Source organism: Oncorhynchus clarkii, chromosome 19 (genome assembly GCF_045791955.1).
Source record: "Oncorhynchus clarkii lewisi isolate Uvic-CL-2024 chromosome 19, UVic_Ocla_1.0, whole genome shotgun sequence".
Lineage (NCBI taxonomy): Eukaryota > Metazoa > Chordata > Actinopteri > Salmoniformes > Salmonidae > Oncorhynchus > Oncorhynchus clarkii.
The window spans coordinates 34,487,532-34,507,731 of NC_092165.1; the positions used below are offsets into that span (position 1 = coordinate 34,487,532).

The following is a 20,200-nucleotide window of genomic DNA, read 5'->3' on the forward strand; positions in this document are numbered from 1 at the left end:
ACTTTGGAAGTATGCTTGGGGTCATTGTCCATTTGCGACCAAGCTTCAACTTCCTGACTGATGTCTTGGGATGTTCTTTCAATATATCCACAATTTTCCTTTCTCATGATGCCATCTATTTTGTGAAGTGCACCAGTCCCTCCTGCAGCAAAGCACCCCCACAACATGCTGCTAACCCGTGCTTCACAGTTGGGATTGTGTTTTTCGGGTTGCAAGCCTCCCTCTTTTTCCTCCAAACATAATGGTCATTATGGCCAAACAGTTCTATTATTGTTTCATCAGACCAGAGGACATTTCTCCAAAAAGTACAATCTTTGTCCCCATGTGCGGTTGCAAACAATAGTCTGGCTTTTTTATGGTGGTTTTGGAGCCGTGGCTTCTTCCTTGCTGAGCGGCCTTTCAGGTTATGTCGATATAGACACTTTTGTAGCTGTTTCCTCCAGTATCTTCACAAGGTCCTTTGCTGTTGTTCTGGGATTGATTTGCACCATGCACCAAAGTACGTTAATCTCTAGGGGACAGAACGCATTTCCTCCCTGAGCGGTATGACAGCTGTGTGGTACCGTGGTGTTTATACTTGCATGCTGAACGTGGTACCTTCAGGCGTTTAGAAAGTGCTCCCAATGATGAACCAGACTTGTGGAGATCTACAATCTTGGCTGATTTCTTTTGATGATCCCATGATGTCAAGCAGAGGCACTGAGTTAAGGTAGGCCTTGAACTACAGCCACACCTCCAATTGACTCAAATTATGTCAATTGGTCTATCAGAAGCTTCTAAAGCCATGACAATTTTCTGAAAATGTCCAAGCTGTTTAAAGGCACAGTCAACTTAGTGTATGTAAACTTCAGACCCACTAGAATTGTGATACAGTGAATTATAAGTGAAATAATGTCAAACAATATTTGGGAAAATTACTTGTGTCATGCACAAAGTTGATGCCCTAACCAAATTGCGAAAACTATAGTTTGTTCATTTGTGGAGTGGTTAAAAAAAATAAAAAAATGTTAACGACTCCAACCTACGTGTGTGTAAACCTCCGACTTCAACTGTACCTGTACACTGGGTTAATGGGAGGTAAAATTACACCAAAGGTAAAGCACTGCCATAAACTAGGATCAGCACAGGATTATTGTAATTCAAATTAAACCACCATGAATAACAAAGACCATGTTTGTGTTTAATGCTTTTATTCACTGGTTTAAAAAGAACCATTCAACATTCAGCTGGTTTACACAATATGTCACTTAGGCTTTTTCCTTCTTTAGTTATCTTGCATCACTTTTTCGAATCAAAATTCTCTACACTTGCCATTTTCACACCTGCACCAGTGGAGTTCCCATTTGCAGATGTACTGTACATATCCAACGCTATGCGCTCACTTGAGACAAAGTTGACAGAACACACCTGTCCAAATGTTTCAACATTTAGCAAAAATGGTAAAACCATCTTAAAGCTTACAATGTTCATAAATAGAACCCAGACATATGTTGCATAAGAGTATACATTATGTATTGATATATACAAATATGCAGTTATTTTCTTCCCCGAAAGCTTATAAGGACACAGCCTAGGTGTTCGCACTGCTAGTGCCCCATGGTGGCCACTTGTAATGCATGACTTATTTTGCAATAAAATATCCTGATTTTAAACAAATGCACAACATTCATACCACTTAAAACTGGCGCCTGCTGGCCAGTCTCATAGAGACCATGTCTGTAACCCACGGTAGCCTTTGAAACGGAGTTTGGCTTCCAAAAAATCAAGATCTTAAAACAATCACATTGTTATTTCCATTTGTAAGTGACAGAAAAATAAAAGCCACTGGATTATATGCGTTTGACTTGGCTGTAATGCAAGCCAGCCATTAAGAGATGTGACATGTTTAAGCTCACCTCCCTCCTGACCCCCACAACAGTGAACTTGTGGTATGATAGTGGTGCAGGTTTTTAATAATGGAATAAAACAAAACAGAATTCTCCTCACTCAGGTCTCTTGACGTCAAGCGTTTACGCTCTTAATAAGGCTGGTATGAGGTCCTTTAGCTGTAGCTTCTGCAGCACAATGAGGTTCTACAGGTAACAGTTAACTCTCAGATGGACCTGCCCTCAAGCAGCTCACTGTTGCTATATAGGTTCCTCCTTTTCAACAAGAGAGATGTGGATTGTGATAGCATAAAAAACATAAAGAAAAAAAAAAAGGGAACCAACTGATTTGTAAGCTATAATAACCCAAATGGTATGTTTCTCCAGAGTATAAAAATAAAATAAAATACCTCCACTGCTATGCCTGTTAACATGCAGAGTGAGACTGGGCTACACAACCGCTTCTATAAGACTTCACACAGCAAAACCATTTTTCATCAAAGACCAATTTTGCATCATTTACTCTAATTTACTCCAATTGACCCTACTTTTTTTTTTTTTTTTTTTTTTAAACCATTTTAAAATAATTTTTTCAGACATTTGGCCATTTTCTGTTGGTTTTTAACTCCCCAGTGGAATGTTCCTTACACGTCTGATAGCAGCATACAGGGCTGAAAGAATCAACCAAACTTGATTTTATCTATACTTAAATGACATTCACTTTTCACAATGAAACTGGTGAGCGAGAGCTCTGATGTTGACAACTGAGAGAGAGAGCTCTGTTGTTGATCAAGCCACAGCACAGCTGTGCACCACATGGTCCATCTTCACCCCATATTCAGTAGGTATATTTCTAGTAGTATTTGTGGAGGAGCAGTCATAGTAGTACATTTTGGCTGATCAGCCATTGGCCCTTCCCTATGCCAGCACGTGGGCACTTCATAAGGGTCGTTTCACAGTTATCTTTGGCAGCTGATGCAGACACGCTGACAGACCGTTTTGTTTAATCCAGTGACTTGTTGGAAAAAAGATTCTTCCTAACTTTCATCATTTATTTTTTAGGCATGGAACACCTCTCCTCAACTGACAGTAACCCTGAGAAAGGCTGTTTCCTGCTCACTGGTGAGAAAGGGGTACACCATGCTTTGCTTCAAGCACACCATACGGCTAATTCTTTGATGTATGCACTTCTGAAACTTTACACACACACACACACACACACAAACACCCCCCCCCCCCCCCATGGTGAACTGGAAACGAACAAAAGAAAACTGAGCGAAAGCTACACTGGATTTAAGCACAGCATTAGGATGTTTTACACATTGTAACAATTGACTGGCATTTGTCATCCTCTAAAAAGGTCTTACACTACCCCTGTTCAGCACAAACAAGTTAACTCCAAATATAGAATATTATCTACATCCTCTTTGGTGTGGTACTAAAAACAAAAAAAACGTAAGAATCCCTCTGTTAACATGTATATAATTTCAATATTCCTTTATCACTTCTCATGCATCAACCGTCAATAGACTAAGTTTAACCCAAGTGGAACCTTGCATGCAGGCTCATATCTTACTGCCACAACTAAACAGGTTAGTAGTGGATCCCATAGGCTGATCGTTACATTGTTTGAATCATGGATCACACACACACACACACACACCTTGCCATCCGATGCCAGCTGTTTCTAGGCAAACTTATTTTTTCCTCAATATACAGAACTCTGCATACTGCGTTTCTCTTCCTTGACTAAAATGGCTGGCTTTGGTAGTACCAGCGAAAGTTATGGGCACGGAGGAACACAACAAAAAGTAATAGCCGACCGACAGCTTCACAAATCACACAAGCTCAAGAGAAACCTACACTCCTCTTTTCCAGAATGCTCCAACATCTCAGCAGCATAGAACAACCACAGGTCACCTATTCTAAGCCCCACACACTACTGCGTTATCAGTCAAGTCTGGCTCCCGAAGCTTTACGAGCAACAAAAAAAGATATGCGTATATAAGGGGAATTCTGGATAGCAGACAACTTTACACATTAAGGAAGGTTGTTAGCTTCATATTTACATTCTACCACTGAGCAATCAACCTCAGATTCCCTCTACTACTCTGAGCTCTAAAATGTCAAATACACGATAGAAAACGCCATTAAAAGTCTTTTCACAGACGCACATCGAGGATGTTAACCTTTTTAAAAAGTTAAGAGGACACGAGAAGGCGCGTCTAGAAAAATAAAACCGCGTAGTGTTGGAAGAGCTCTTTCCACAGTATTAGTATCCAGTATTCAGTCACACCACCACGCACACTGGCCCGCAGATCAACAGAAAGCGTTTTATTAAAAGAAAGCCTTCAAATGGACAAATTTACTGAAAGTGAAAAAATCCTGAGATTTGGAACAAGCAAGCAAATGCTTCCCTCCATCCAACGTTCAGCTGGTGAAACACTGTGGCCCTGGAGTCAGCGAACATGGCTGTGAACAAGAGAAACATGTGCAAGGAGTAGCTTTTTGCCATTCTTTAAACACCTTAATCTTAAAACAAATGTACGACTAAGTTTGTTTACCCCATGGTAAAAAAGGGGCAGATTGGATGGCAAAAACTACTGATACTAGAAAACAAGGGGTTTTCCAAGGCAAATGTGAAGAAAATAAAAACTGCATTAAACTGAGAGACTAGCTGATTCTTTCATAGTATATACATCCTCATCATCTTCATAGAATCATGTTTTGCCCACCTGAGACAGAGAGGATTTTTCTGAGAGCAAACTGCAGCGTACGACTCGCAACGCTAACCCCTGACTTAAGTACTGCAGCAGAACGTAGGAAACTCAGTGTCAGTGTGGAAACCTATCATATCCCACCTTTGGGTTGAGAAGAACCAGCAGGATCTTAGTCCCGTAACATAGCAACAATATAATCTCCAAAACACAAAAGTAAAGAGCAGACAGGATCTTGCTGGGCTGAGGGGGGGGGCCTAACCACACACTCCATCAGCACGGTCCCTCCCTCTGCCGGAAGACTACTAGACTAATCTCCCGTTAAAAAAAATGTGCACGAACAAGTACACAGGATTCCATCTTTGCAAAAAGTAAAGGTGGATTAACTGATAACTCAGCACTTGCTGACAGACAAAACACAAAGCAAAAAATAAAACTTGCAATACAACTAACTAAGCTAGCTGTGTAGAAAAGCCCCCTTGCAACACCAACCTCTCATTTAGCTACTAAACAATTATTCGACTATACTCTCCTAATCATAAGCAGGATATATATAGATAGATATAAATATAGAGCTAATACTGATAAACACGGCACAAAGGATGCTACAGAGAAGAAAATAAAATGTGTAAATGAGATGATCTAATCACCTTATAGGTCCCAAGACAAACACTGAGCATGTGCAGCAGGCAAGACCAGACCAGGGTTGTGTTCATTAGGTCATTCAATGGAAAACTTTTTGTAACAGAAAATTTGCATTGCTTATTGGTGAAGTGGGGTCCCTCCTGTTTAGGTCTGGTTTTCTTTTGTTTGATGCCTAATGAACACAACGCAGATGGCTGCCCGGTCTGGCGGCTGCAACACTAGCCTACATGCCCAAGCTGAAGCTCTGCATCTCCCTGTGGAAGTGCTGGGTGGGCTCGCTGAGGACCAGGTTGGAGTCCATGGAAGGGTGCCAGACGCGCCCCAGGCCCAGCGACACCTCCTTCACCAGGTTGTGGACGGGGTCACCCTGCATGAAGACCCTCTGGTCCGGGTCGAAGTCAATGCTCTCCTCGGACACAGCCAGGACCTTGAGGCTGGAGCCACGCAGACGGGAGATGGCCACCAGGTTGTGGGACCACACAGTGTAGCCTGTGGTGTTCAGACAGAGGAGAATCACATTGAACGCCACTGTAGAAAGAACATACTGGATACTGAATGTAAAACAACTCCATTTGATCTGTGCTATACATATCAACATGCTGCCAATATGACCTCTACAACACACACACACTAGACATTAGGGCTGTTCCCTAAAATGTATTAGTCGACCAAGATACTGTTCTTTCAACCAATCGATAGGTCAGTTTTAAAACATGTATTTTTCCATATACTGACACATCCTATGAGTTTTAATCAAATCAACTATATGCACTGAGCTTGTCAGATGCTTTAAGCAAACCATTTGTTGAAATAATTGGCATTATGGGGTAGTGTGTAGCTTGATGAGGAAAATGTTATATTGAATCCATTTCAGAATAAGGCTGTAACGTAACAAAATGTGGAAAAAGTCAAGTGGTCTGAAACCTTTCCAAATGCACTGTAAGCACTGAAATATAGGCCCAAGTTATGGTATTTATATTAGACCTACAGCTCAATGCTGGTTATACAAGGCTGCTATACTAAGCCGACTAATGAGAATGAAATTACTTATTACCATCATTATAATAATAACAATAAGAAGGAGATCAAGGAAAAAGGGCCAATTGTGCACCGCCCTATGGGACTCCCGGTCTCAGCCGGTTGTGACACAGCCTGGGATCGAACCCGGGTCTGTAGTGACACCTCAAGCACAGCAATGCAGTGCCTTAGACCACTGCACCAGTTGGGAGGCTTATGGATGATTTATAAAGTCAGGCACAATTTTCTTGGACACTTAAGGCAAAGTCTGTTTTCTCATCTCTCCGAACTTCACTGCTGCCTCCACAGCATTGTTCTCAACTCCATGCTGGTTAACTATTACGCACTTAGCAACATGGTCTAGTAAAAGGTGCCAATTCATCAGTGTACTGGTGCGTTTCAGAACTGAGGACAGTGACTACTATCCAAAGTGTGAGAGGGCGCAGTTGTTAAAAATGTTTGATTTGTATTGCACCATTGTTCTTACATAAATGTATATGGTTATTTTTCAGTAGCACATTCACAATGGATCAGTCCACTCAGACAGATGTCTTGTACACCATGATGTTTTTGTTGTTGTTGCTACTTGGTCAACCAACAGCCTATCGCCCAAAACAATCAACCAGTCGACTAAATGGGGTCAGCCCTACTAGACATTTTATTTTACCTTTATTTAACTAGGAAAGTCAGTTAAGAACAAATTCTTATTTTCAATGACGGCCTAGGAACAGTGGGTTAACAGCCTTGTTCAGGGGCAGAACAACATATTTTTTTTTACCTTGTCAGCTCGGGGATTCGATCTAGCAACCTTTCGGTTACTCTCTAACCACTAGGCTAACCACTAGGCTACATAACAGTACTCCCAGAAATAACCAGTAATAAATATTTCTATCAGAACATCTTGTAGAACCCATGCCACTAGAAATCAATCATTGCCATTCAAATGTTAGGCTACACTAAAAGAGTGGTGAGCTATGTAATGCTAACATCTGGGCCAGGCTCACCGTGGATGACTAATACAGAGAGGTGTACGCAGCGCCAGGCCAGTAGGACCAGTGGGTCCTCGTTTCGGTTGATGCCAAGGTCAGGGAAGCCGGTGTCATCCCTCATCAGGACGAAGTGGCTCAGGGTCTTGTTGTACTGCTGGGCAATGAGCTCCAGGGTTCCGTCTGTGACCAAGGTGGAGTAGCTGTCCAGGTGGATCCTCTCCAGGGGCAGGCTTGGTTTTAGCACCCTCAGCAGGTCCTGGCTGCACACATCCAGTGCCATCACGTAAACCCGCAGGTTAGCGCTGCGTTGGACCAGGGCCTTCCAGTCGTCCTCACTGGCGGTGCCATCGAGCGGCTTAGCCTCCAGAGCAGCGCCGTTGAGCATCAGGGAGAGGCGGTGTAGCGGAGCACGGTCTCCTCCAGCCAGTAGGTGGCTCAAGTCAGAGGTGAAGTCACAGAAGTCGAGGGCCAGGGAACGCAGGTGGACCAGCCGCTCCAGCTCCACAGGTGAGACCAGGCAAGGCAGCTGGTTGTCCAGCAAGCCGAGGTGCTCCAGGGAGCCTGCGCTGGGGTTGGACAGAGAGGCCAGGGAGCATGGGGTCACCACGCCCAGCATGAAGGCGGAGGACAGCCACTTTATCTTCCTGCTGTTAGACAGAACCTCCAGTAACAGCTGTTGGATCCTACCCCGGCCCAGAGGAAAACACAGAAAGAAAGTTTGAAAACTTTTGCATTTTTTCTCTGTTCCATTTCTGTTCCAAGACCTATTCACTGACAATGAATAGATAAAAAAAAAAACTGTATGGGCAGAACAGAGATCCTATTAAATGACCTATTTGTGTTCTATGTAATTATATGAGGCAGAATTTCAACAGAGGACAGTTTGAGTTTATTTATATTTTACATGGACAATGCACATTAATCAAGGTTTTAGCCAGCCGGTTAATTTTCAACCACAGTCCCTGGGCAGGTTATTAAAAACAATTACAATATAGACAATCAATGAGCAGTGAGCACACGCAGTACACCATAGTACAAGCAAGACATAGCATACAGACAGAGCAACATAGAACAAAAAGCAGCAAGACAAAATTCATAAAAGCAACAAAGTGTTTCCACACCTCACAAGCTACAGACAACATGGAAAGCGGCAATACACAGCTAGGGATTTTGTTCACAAATCTGACATTTAGCCATGTCTTCATGCATTTTGTGAAAGTGTGATATGTGGTGCAGTTATGTGTGTCTGATGGCAGTGTATTCCAGACATGGGAAGCTCTCACAGAGAAAGCGGATTTACTAAAGGTGCTTTACCTTAAGGGAACTATACTGTTTGTACTGTGATTTTGAATGATTGTGAACCTAAGTATTTTGCTGTGCGACCTCGAAGAAAAATCAGGATCCTAGCTTTATTAATTCAAATAATTTTCCTGGTGTCCCTAAATGTCTTTATGTGTGCCGACATTTTTCAATTTAGGCGCACACATGTTCCTTGTAAGAAAAGTAAGTGTAGTGCCCTGCTGTATGCCCTTTTGTCGCCCTGGGCAAGATGTAGCCTTGCCTAAAAGCTACTCACTCTTTGATTTTCTTGCCTCCTGGGTCAACCTGCTGGAGATAGGCACTGTCCAGAATGCCCTCATCCTGAAGAATGAAGGTATCCCCATACAGACTCAGTTTCTGGAGATTTCTGAGAGAAGGAGCGAGAGAGAGAGAGAGAGAGAAAGGGCCGAGAGAAAAAGAGAGAAAAAGAGAGAGAGAAAAAGAGAGAGAGAGAGAAAAAGAGAGAGAACGAGAGAGAGAGCCGAGAGAGAGAGAGAGAGAAGCCGAGAGAGAGAGAGAGCCGAGAGAGAGAGAGAGCCGAGAGAGAGAGAGAGCCGAGAGAGAGAGAGAGCCGAGAGAGAGAGAGAGCCGAGAGAGAGAGAGAGAGAGCCGAGAGAGAGAGAGAGAGAGAGAGAGAGAGAGAGCCGAGAGAGAGAGAGAGAGAGCCGAGAGAGAGAGAGAGAGAGCCGAGAGAGAGAGAGAGAGAGAGAGAGAGAGAGAGAGAGAGAGAGAGAGAGAGCCGAGAGAGAGAGAGAGAGAGCCGAGAGAGAGAGAGAGAGAGCCGAGAGAGAGAGAGAGAGAGCCGAGAGAGAGAGAGAGAGAGCCGAGAGAGAGAGAGAGAGAGCCGAGAGAGAGAGAGAGAGAGCCGAGAAAGAGAGAGCCGAGAGAGAGAGAGAGAGAGAGAGAGAGAGCCGAGAGAGAGAGAGAGAGAGAGAGCCGAGAGAGAGAGAGAGAGAGAGAGAGAGAGAGAGAGAGAGAGAGAGCCGAGAGAGAGAGAGAGAGAGAGAGAGAGCCGAGAGAGAGAGAGAGCCGAGAGAGAGAGAGAGCCGAGAGAGAGAGAGAGCCGAGAGAGAGAGAGAGCCGAGAGAGAGAGAGAGCCGAGAGAGAGAGAGAGCCGAGAGAGAGAGAGCCGAGAGAGAAAGAGCCGAGAGAGAGAGAGCCGAGAGAGAGAGAGCCGAGAGAGAGAGAGCCGAGAGAGAGAGCCGAGAGAGGTGGGTGGGGGGCGGGGGGAGAGAGATATGAGCTTTAGTCAAAACCAGACACAAATCAGCCATAGTGGAGGTCAGTGAATGTTCTAATTGTGGTCTGCAACAAACACCATCAAACAGTATACATGTCCTCACCAATTTGCCAGAAGGCCTCTGACAATAAATACCTTTCAACATCACACACTGATGTCCAACACAAACCTAGCGGCTAGACACCACAAACATGGCGGACTAAATTCCACTCCATGGTGACTTCCTTCACCATTGAACGGAGTTTGGTCCACTACAACAAACCCAGCTTCCCGCATTTTATTGCGCCACTAAATCTCTCGAACTCTCTTAAACAAGTGTGTTGTAATTGAATGAACGCTGGAATTAGTTATCAACAAAGAAATGCCTCAAGACACCTTTAAGCCATCTCTGTGGCAGTGGAAGTGTAACTTTTCAGGACACAAATGTGTCCAAAAGATATTAGCATATTGAAAGTACATGTTTGAAAAGGCAGAGTTGCATATCACCAGGGTTGGGGAGTAACGGATGACATGTAGTCCGTTACATGGAAGTGATTACAAAAAAACAAACTTTCCAGCAAAAATATTGTAATCTGGTTACAGACACTTTTGAAAAACTAGATTACTTTAATGATTACTTTTAAATTCAGAAAGGATGTTTGCGGGAAAACAAAATCTTTGACACTTCTGTTCTCAATGACATTCAAATCAGCATTGAAAAGGGTACAAATATAAATGTATTCAATGTGTGTGAGAGTCTGGCCGTAAGTCAGAGACCACTATGATGACAAACCAAATGTGCTTGATGGATCGCGGGAAAACAGCAGGAATATACTTTTGTAGGCTACAGTCCAAGCTATGCCATCCAATGGTGTGACTGCTGTCAGCATCTAAAGATTATCCAACTTGAATAAATGCATGGAGGTGAGGATGACAGCAGAGGTGTAGTCTACGACGATACGGATATCATTTATTGATAAATACATAGCAGCAGTGTGATTCACAATCACACTTGTAAGGCGTCTGAAAAACAGACAAGTACATTAGAGTGTCTAGTTTGAGAAACAGACGCCCCACAAGTCTCCAACTGACAGCTTCATTAAATAATACCGGCAAAACACCAGTCTCAATGTCAACAGTGAAATGGTGACTCCGGGATGCTGGCCTTCTAGGCAGAGTTCTTCTGTCCAGTGTGTGTTCTTTTGCCCATCTTAATCTTTTATTTTTATTGGCCAGTCTAAGATATGGCTTTTCCTATGCAACTCTGCCTACAAGGCCAGCATCCTGGAGTCACCTCTTCACTGTTGATGTTGAGACTGGTGTTTTGCAGGGTACTATTGAATGAAGTTGCCAGTTGAGGACTTGAGGCGTCTGTCTAGTTTGAGAAACATGCTAATGTACTTGTCCTCTTGCTCAGTTGTGCACCGGGGCCTCCCACTCTTTCTATTCTGGTTAGTGCCAGTTTGCGCTGTTCTGTGAAGGGAGTAGTACACAGCGTTGTATGAGATCTTCAGTTTCTTGGCAATACCTCGCATGAAATAGCCTTCATTTCTCAGAACAAGAATAGACTGACGAGTTTCAGAAGAAAGTTAATTGTTTCTGGCCATTTTGAGCCTGTAATCTAACCCACAAATGCTGATGCTCCAGATACTCAACTAGTCTAAAGACCAGTTTTATTGCTTCTTTAATCAGAACAACAGTTTCAGCTGTGCTAACATAATTGCAAAATGATAATGATCAATTAGCCTTTTAAAATTATAAACTTGGATTTGCTAATACAACATGCCATTGGAACACAGGAGTGATGGTTGCTGATAATGGGCTTCTTTACGCCTATCAGCCGTTTCCAGCTACAATAGTCATTTACAACATTAACAATGTCTACACTGTATTTCTGATTAATTTGATGTTATTTTAATGGGCAACATTTTTTTGCTATTCTTTCAAAAACAAGGACATTTCTAAGTGACCCCAAACTTTTGAATGGTAGTGTGTGTGTACGTCAAAAGTTGAAGAACACCCCCTCATTTAAGGGTTTCTTTATTTTTACTATAAAAACTATGAAATAACACATATGGAATCATGTATTAACTAGGGATGCACCAATATGACATTTTTGTCCGATACCGATATTTTCCTTGCCAAAACACCCGATACTGATAAACGATATTGAAAATTTGGGTGGCATTTTAAGCATTCTTGTACAGTTAAATAGTTGAAAACACACACACAGAAGTTATTTTGTTGGCATTTACGTATGTCCCAATTACCAGTAAAACATAATCAAAACTAGAGGTCGAACGATTAATCAGAATGGCCTATTAATTAGGGCCGATTTCAAGTTATAACAATCGGAAAAAGTTATTTTTGGGCACCGATTTGCCCCCCCCAAAAAATTGACCTTTATTTAACTAGGCAAGTCAGTTAAAGAACACATTCTTATTTTCAATGACGGCCTAGGATCGGTAGGATAAAACCTTTTGTAACTTTTTGTAATTTTTGGATAAAAAAACTTTCCCGTTTTAAAACGGCATTTAAAAAATGCATATAATTGACAGCTTTGGAAAGAAAACACTCTGATGTTTCCAAAACTGCAAAGATATTGTCTGTGAGTGCAACAGAACTGATGTTACAGGCGAAACCCAGATAAAAATCCAACCAGGAAGTGCCCCATATTTTGAAAGCCCTGCATGCCAATGACTCCTTATATGGCTGTAAATGGGCTATGAATGAGCTTACGCTTTCTACGTATTCCCCAAGGTGTCTACAGCATTGTGACGTCTTTTTACACATTTATGTTGAAGAATAGCCGTAAGGGACCACATTGAGCAAGAGGTCACATGATGGCTCCCACAGAAAATCTTGCGTAAAGTACTGAGGTAGCCATTATTCCAATCGCTTCTAATGAGAAACCAATTGTCCCGACGGATATATTATCGAATAGATATGTGAAAAACACCTTGAGGATTGATTGTAAACAACGTTTGCCATGTTTCTGTCGATATTATGGAGCTAATTTGGAAAAAAGTTTGGCGTTTGTAGTGACCGCATTTTCCGGTCGATTTCTCAGCCAAACGTGAAGAACAAACGGAGCTATTTCGCCTACAAAAATAATCTTTTTGGAAAAAAGGAACATTTGATATCTAACTGGGATTCTCCTGAGTGAAAACATTCGAAGTTCTTCAAAGGTAAATTATTTAATTTGATTGCTTTTCTTATTTTCGTGAAAAGGTTGCCTGCTGCTAGCAGAGCCTAGCATAGCATTATGCCATGATAAACCTACACAAATGCTTGTCTAGCGTTGGCTGTAAAGCATATTTAGAAAATCTGAGATGACAGTGTGATTAACAAAAGGCTAAGCTGTGTCTCAATATATTTCATTTGTGATTTTCATGAATAGGAACATTTTCTAGGGATATTTAAATCCGCTGCGTTATGCTAATTAGTTTGAGGCGATGATTACGCTCCCGCATGCGGGATGGGTAGTATCAAGAAGTTAACTGCCTCATTCAGGGGCAGAACGACAGATTTTCACCTTGTCAGCTCGGGGGATCCAATCTTGCAACCTTACAGTTTACTAGTCCAACGCAATAATGATCTGCCTCTCTCTCGTTGCACTCCACAAGGAGACTGCCTGTTACGTGAATGCAGTAAGGCAAGGTAAGTTGCTAGCTAGCATTAAACTTATCTTTTAAAAAACAATCAATCATAATCACTAGTTTACTACACATGGTTGATGATATTACTAGATATTATCTAGCGTGTCCTGCGTTGCATATAATTTGACTGAGCATACAAGCATACAAGTATCTAAGTATCTGTCTGAGCGGTGGTAGGCAGAAGCAGGCGCGTAAACATTAATTCAAACAGCACTTTCATGAGTTTTGCCAGCAGCTCTTCGTTGTGCGTCAAGTATTGAGCTGTTTATGACTTCAAGCCTATCAACTTGCAACCTTACAGTTAACTAGTCCAACGCAATAACGACCTGCCTCTCTCTCGTTGCCCCGAGATGAGGCTGGTATAACCGAAGTCAAATGGCTAGCTAGTTAGCACGCGCTAATAGTGTTTCAAACATCACTCGCTCTGAGCCTTCTAGTAGTTGTTCCCCTTGCTCTGCATGAGTAACGCTGCTTCGATGGTGGCTGTTGTCGTTGTGTTGCTGGTTTCTTACATAGCACATATTGCACTTTTACTTTCTTCTCCAACACTATCATAACCGCCATCGATAAAAGACAGTACTGTGCAGCCGTCTTCATCGACCTGGCCAAGGCTTTCGACTCTGTCAATCACCATATTCTTATCGGCAGACTCAGTAGCCTCGGTTTTTCTAATGACTGCCTTGCCTGGTTCACCAACTACTTTGCAGACAGAGTTCAGTGTGTCAATTCGGAGGGCATGTTGTCCGGTCCTCTGGCAGGCTCTATGGGGGTGCCACAGGGTTCAATTCTCGGGCCGACTCTTTTCTCTGTATATATCAATGATGTTGCTCTTGCTGCGGGCGATTCCCTGATCCACCTCTACGCAGACGACACCATTCTGTATACTTCTGGCCCTTCCTTGGACACTGTGCTATCTAACCTCCAAACGAGTTTCAATGCCATACAACACTCCTTCCGTGGCATCCAACTGCTCTTAAACGCTAGTAAAACCAAATGCATGCTTTTCAACCGCTCGCTACCTGCACCCGCACGCCCGACTAGCATCACCACCCTGAATGGTTCCGACCTAGAATATGTGGACATCTATAAGTACCTAGGTGTCTGGCTAGACTGTAAACTCTCCTTCCAGACTCATATCAAACATCTCCAATCTAAAATCAAATCTAGAGTCGGCTTTCTATTCCGCAACAAAGCCTCCTTCACTCACGCCGCCAAACTTACCCTAGTAAAACTGACTATCCTACCGATCCTCGACTTCGGCGATGTCATCTACAAAATAGCCTCCAATACTCTACTCAGCAAACTGGATGCAGTTTATCACAGTGCCCTCCGTTTTGTTACTAAAGCACCTTATACCACCCACCACTGCGACCTGTATGCTCTAGTCGGCTGGCCCTCGCTACATATTCGTCGCCAGACCCACTGGCTCCAGGTCATCTACAAGTCCATGCTAGGTAAAGCTCCGCCTTATCTCAGTTCACGATGACAACACCCACCCGTAGCACGCGCTCCAGCAGGTGTATTTTACTGATCATCCCTAAAGCCAACACCTCATTTGGCCGCCTTTCGTTCCAGTTCTCTGCTGCCTGTGACTGGAACGAATTGCAAAAATTGGAAACTTTTATCTCCCTCACCAACTTTAAACATCTGCTATCTGAGCAGCTAACCGATCGCTGTAGCTGTACATAGTCCATCTGTAAATAGCCCACCCAATTGACCTACCTCATCCCCATACTGTTTTTATTTATTTACTTTTCTGCTCTTTTGCACACCAGTATCTCTACCTGTACATGACCATCTGATCATTTATCACTCCAGTGTTAATCTGCAAAATTGTAATTATTCGCCTACCTCCTCATGCCTTTTGCACACAATGTATATAGACTTTTTTTTCCCTACTGTGTTATTGACTTGTTAATTGTTTACTCCATGTGTAACTATGTTGTTGTCTGTTCACACTGCTATGCTTTATCTTGGTCAGGTCGCAGTTGTAAATGAGAACTTGTTCTCAACTAGCCTACCTGGTTAAATAAAAGGTGAAAAAAATAATTGCATTATTTAAACCAAATTGAACATGTTTCATTATTTACTTGAGGCTAAATTGATTTTATTGATGTATTATATTAAGGTAAAATAAGTGTTCATTCAGTATTATTGTATTTGTCATCATTACAAAAAAATATATGTTTTTAAAAAATTGGCCGATTAATCAGCATCGGCTTTTTTGGTCCTCCAATAATCGGTATCGGGATCTGCGTTGAAAAATCATAAATCGGTCGACCTCTAATCTAAACCTATTTATTTCATTTATTGCTGGGCCATTTCATTGTTAATTTATTCAGTCGTTTTATTCTCCAGGATTTCATCATACATGTCAAGCAGTGAAGTTTCACCTCCGTCTGTCCGTGGCCTCTCTTTCTTGGTGCGCACTGTAACCACGTCCGTTTCCATCTTATCCAGCTGTGTCTAACATTTCACGTAAACCCTGTTTGTCTGCATCGAAGTAGCGGTCCTTGTACCTAGCATCGAGCAGGGTGTGACACAGTAAAGAGGCTCAGAGAGACTGCCACCGAAGAGCTTGTTCACAGCCTCTAGTAGAGTACTTTTGCAAGTTTTAACCCCACGGTCTGTGTTGGCAGTTTTGTTGAGCAGGCATTTCAATGCCATGACAGAGGGTATCACGTCTGCTGCAGATGATGAGCTTATGTCTTGAGTCAGTTGTTCAAATGGCGCTAGGAGTGTGTTCATGTTTCCAAGTTTCAAACATGTTCCCATCATCTTGGCGTTAATGGATTTTGGCTTTGAGTTGTCTCGCTGAAATGTTCTTACTCTTCAAATGACTGCTGGACTTGAACTTGTTTAGTTGTTGGAAGTGTGTGCTTAGTTTTTTTCTGCTTTTGTTCTAAGTAACTGCTGAATGTCTGGGGGTGATGCACTTTCAAATTACTAATTAGGTTTGTGGTATTGAACGATTTCACTTTCTCCCATCCTCGGGAAATAATAGCAGCACAAACGTTGCATATGGCCTTTCCGTTATCTTCCTTTGAAACTTCTAAATAAATCCACACAGCAGACATTGTGTGCTAGGTTTGGAATGCTGTGTTGCACGTGTAACGCTGAATTTTTCGTGGCATCATTACATCATCCACCTATGTTATATAGGTATGCACGTCAGCTTTGACATCGGTTTTGCACATCGGCGTTAAACTAGACATCGGGCCAATGCCAATGTTGGCATTTTTAGCTAATGTCGGCCGATTCCGATATGCTTACCAATATATTGTGCATCCCTAGTAGAAACCAGAAGAGTGTTAACCAAATCAAAATATATTTTATATTTGAGATTATTCAAAGTTGCCACCCTTTACCTTGACAGCTTTGCATTCTCTCAAACAACTTCATGAGGAAGTCAACCTGGACTGCATTTCAATTAACAGGTGTACCTTCTTAAAAGTTCATTTGTGGAATTTATTTCCTTCTTAATGCGTTGTGACACAGTATTGGGGGGGGGGATTATACAGAAGATAGCCCTATTTGGTAAAAGACTAAATCCATATTATGGCAAGAACAGCTCAAATAAGCAGAGCGAAACGAGAGTCCATCATTAATTTAAGACATGAAGGTCTGTCAATACGGAACATTTCAGGAACTTTGAAAGTTTCTTCAAGTGCAGTCGCAAAAACCATCCAGCACTATGATGGTTCTACAGCTGCACCATCAAGAGCATCCTGACTAAGAAGAGACTTGTTTGGGCCAAGAAACACACGCAATGGACATTAGACTGGTGGAAATTTGTCCTTTGCTCTGAAGTCCAAATTGGAGATTGTTAGTTCTAACTGCCGTGTTTTTGTGAGATGCAGTGTGGTTGAACAGATGATCTCTGCATGTGTATTTCCCAATGTAAAGCATGGAGGAAGTGGTGTGATGGTGTGGGGGTGCTTGCTGGTGATACTGTCAAGGTTTTATGTAGAATTCAAGGCACACCTAACCAGCATGGATACCACAGCATTCTGTAGCGATACGCCATCCCATCTGGTTTGGGCTTAGTGGGATTATCATTTGTTTTTCAACAGGACAATGACCCAACATACCTCCAGGCTGTGTAAGGGCTAAATAGGAGGCTCAAGGAGGAGAGTGATTTAGTGCTTCATCAGATGACCTGGCTTCCACAATCCCCCAACCTCAACCAAATTGAGATGGTTTGGGATGAGTCGGACCGCAGAGTGAAGGAAAATCAGCCAACAAGTTCTCAGCATATGTGGGAACTCCTTCAAGACTGTTGTAAAAGCATTCCAGGTGAAGCTGGTTGAGAGAATGCCAAGAGTATGCAAAGCTGTCAAAGGCTAAGGGTGGCTGCTTTGAAGAATCTCAAATATATTTTGATTTGTTTAACACTTTTGGTTACTACATGATTCCATATGTGTTATTTCATAGTTTAGATGTCTTCATTATTATTCTACAATATAGAACATAGTAAAAATAAAAAACCTTGAATGAGTAGGTGTTAAAACTTTTTACCAGTAGTGTATATCCATTGATTATTGAAGAATATAACTTAAATGCATCATGAGCTTAGTTCATCTGTCACACTCCATGAGAACCCAAAATCTTAGCTTGTTTTTCACCAATGTTTGTAAACATTGGAGATGTAAACAAACACTGGATAAAACAAGTTTGATATCATGGATGGTCAGTCCTTGCATCAATAGCTTTGTCTATTAATCTGAGAGTGGTTACTTTTCTCCAGGCCCATCCCTCAGCGTTTTATCAATATATCAGTGTCACCAACAAAAAAGTTAACAATAACTATAGCAAATGCAGCATATGGCATTCATTTTTCAAATGTAAACAGCACTTTTCAATAGTGCTCAAAACATGCCATTCCATAAGCGCAGCATTTATTTTTCAACTCGAATCAATGAGCCCAATCAATCCTCCATGACAACAAAATCATAAACAACAATAGGGATGGCTAATAAATCCTTAGTTTTGGGGTTATGCTCAAGTAAAACAATTTGGCTAATCTATACCTCCAAGTCCTATTCTTGAAGATCACGTAGTATAGCATTTATTGGAACGACTGCAATTCTGATAGACTTCGGTTATTAATGTAAAGATATAATTTAATCGTATAGAAAGCAATGGGTTAGAAGAAGCCTAAATAACCAACCCATAAAGTAAAATGTAGCATCCATATAAGGCCAGCTAAGTAAACTTTAACATTAATTTATCCTGCAATAGATATCGTTCAATTGGTAACATACATTTTTGCATTCTTCTTATGCCTCTTAAGGGGAAGTCATCTAAAAGTAACTTAATGTAATCAGTTTACGTTAACGAGTTTGGGCAAGCCAAAAGTTACGTTACTGATTACTATTTTGGACAGGTAACTAGTTACGGGTTACATTTAGAAAGAAACCCACCCAAACCTGAATGACAGCATGCTGCCAATGTCATTGTTGACCTCAATGGTTGAGCCTAGCTAGATTCCCTGGGCATGACCGCCACTGCTGCAATGTTGTTCAAATGTCATTTAAAAAACTCCTTGCAACATTCTTTGCGCAACAAGCAGAAAAACAGATTTCAAACTGACATGCCTTCTCCAAGTAGTTAGATTATAGCTAAAAACAGACTGAAAACCACACAAGCAGTATAACGTTAAGCAGAAATCGGTAGAGTAACGACATGACTCGATTACGGTTAGGATAGTTTGTTTATAGCTAGGCTAGCTACTTAACGTTAGCTGACTACGACCCAACAAACACTCAAATTGACACGTATGGAGTTGCTGACTCCATTTACTTTAAACATGTATTGAATAATTGTAGTAACTATCCAACTACCTGTTGTTTCGAATACATCTGAGCACACACAACACCTGTTCCAAATAGGTTATCCTTGCGTCTTTCCAGCGATCAAGCAATTGAGGGTCGCGTTCTACAGGTTCTATCCTGCCCTCCAATCCGCTCAGTGGGCTTAGATATCCGTCCACAGGGGCAACCTCGAGATGTAGCTCGCGCACGAAGGCGCCAAACTTCCTCATGAGAAATTCTAATCTTGGGGTCTGTTCGATGCCAGAACCTCCCCAGTTTGCACCACCTCCGACACGCAACTTCATCTCCGTCCAAAGCGATGGGTAAAACAGACACTCCCTCCAGCGAGAGCACACGGACGAGGCCCGAAGCTTGTCACGGTCGGACAAGAATGAAAATATATGGACGATAAGCTCGCTAGGTAAAGCCATGGCTCCGACACACCCGTACAAAACCATGGCGCAGACCACTAAACTATTGTATTAATCGCGGACAGAAAGTGTACATATAACCGTTGTAAGATTGTGCGACAACAGTCCAGTTCCGGTACTCGCTCTCCGTGAAACTAAACATCCAGCAGATTTGCGTTCAATACTATTGGATCATACCACTTATGACTACGTGGGGATGAAAACAATCCTCCGCAACGTTCCACTTTTTGAAAACAGGCCGACATCATTTATGTTTAAGTTACATATTCATATGTTTGATCATAATTTATGTTAAACTTATATATTCATATGTTTGATATACTTTAATTTTCTGTAGAATATGTTGTTCATTTAATTGTAATCTGCAAATATAGTTATTTTATCAAACCATTTGCAGTAGTGGTTTGGCCCAATTACTTATTTTTGCCATACCCCTCAAGAGCGCAAGGGGGGGAACTTTTACTGCAGTTGAGTCCCCCACATAAGGGGACATTTTATTGAATTCTCTGCCAACGACAAGACCAC

General features: G+C 42.1%; 1 protein-coding gene across 1 annotated transcript; it reads right to left on the reverse strand.

The window, feature by feature from the left end:
- Window positions 1–1,173: 1,173 nt before the first annotated feature.
- LOC139375077 (F-box only protein 33-like) lies at window positions 1,174–19,837 on the reverse strand. The gene is made up of 4 exons (XM_071116503.1): window positions 19,275–19,837; window positions 8,810–8,920; window positions 7,249–7,916; window positions 1,174–5,716 (listed from the first exon to the last, which is right to left on the reverse strand). The coding sequence occupies exons 1-4, from the start codon at window positions 19,700–19,702 to the stop codon at window positions 5,451–5,453; spliced, it is 1,473 nt and encodes a 490-aa protein (XP_070972604.1). The 5' UTR covers window positions 19,703–19,837; the 3' UTR covers window positions 1,174–5,450.
- Window positions 19,838–20,200: the final 363 nt, after the last annotated feature.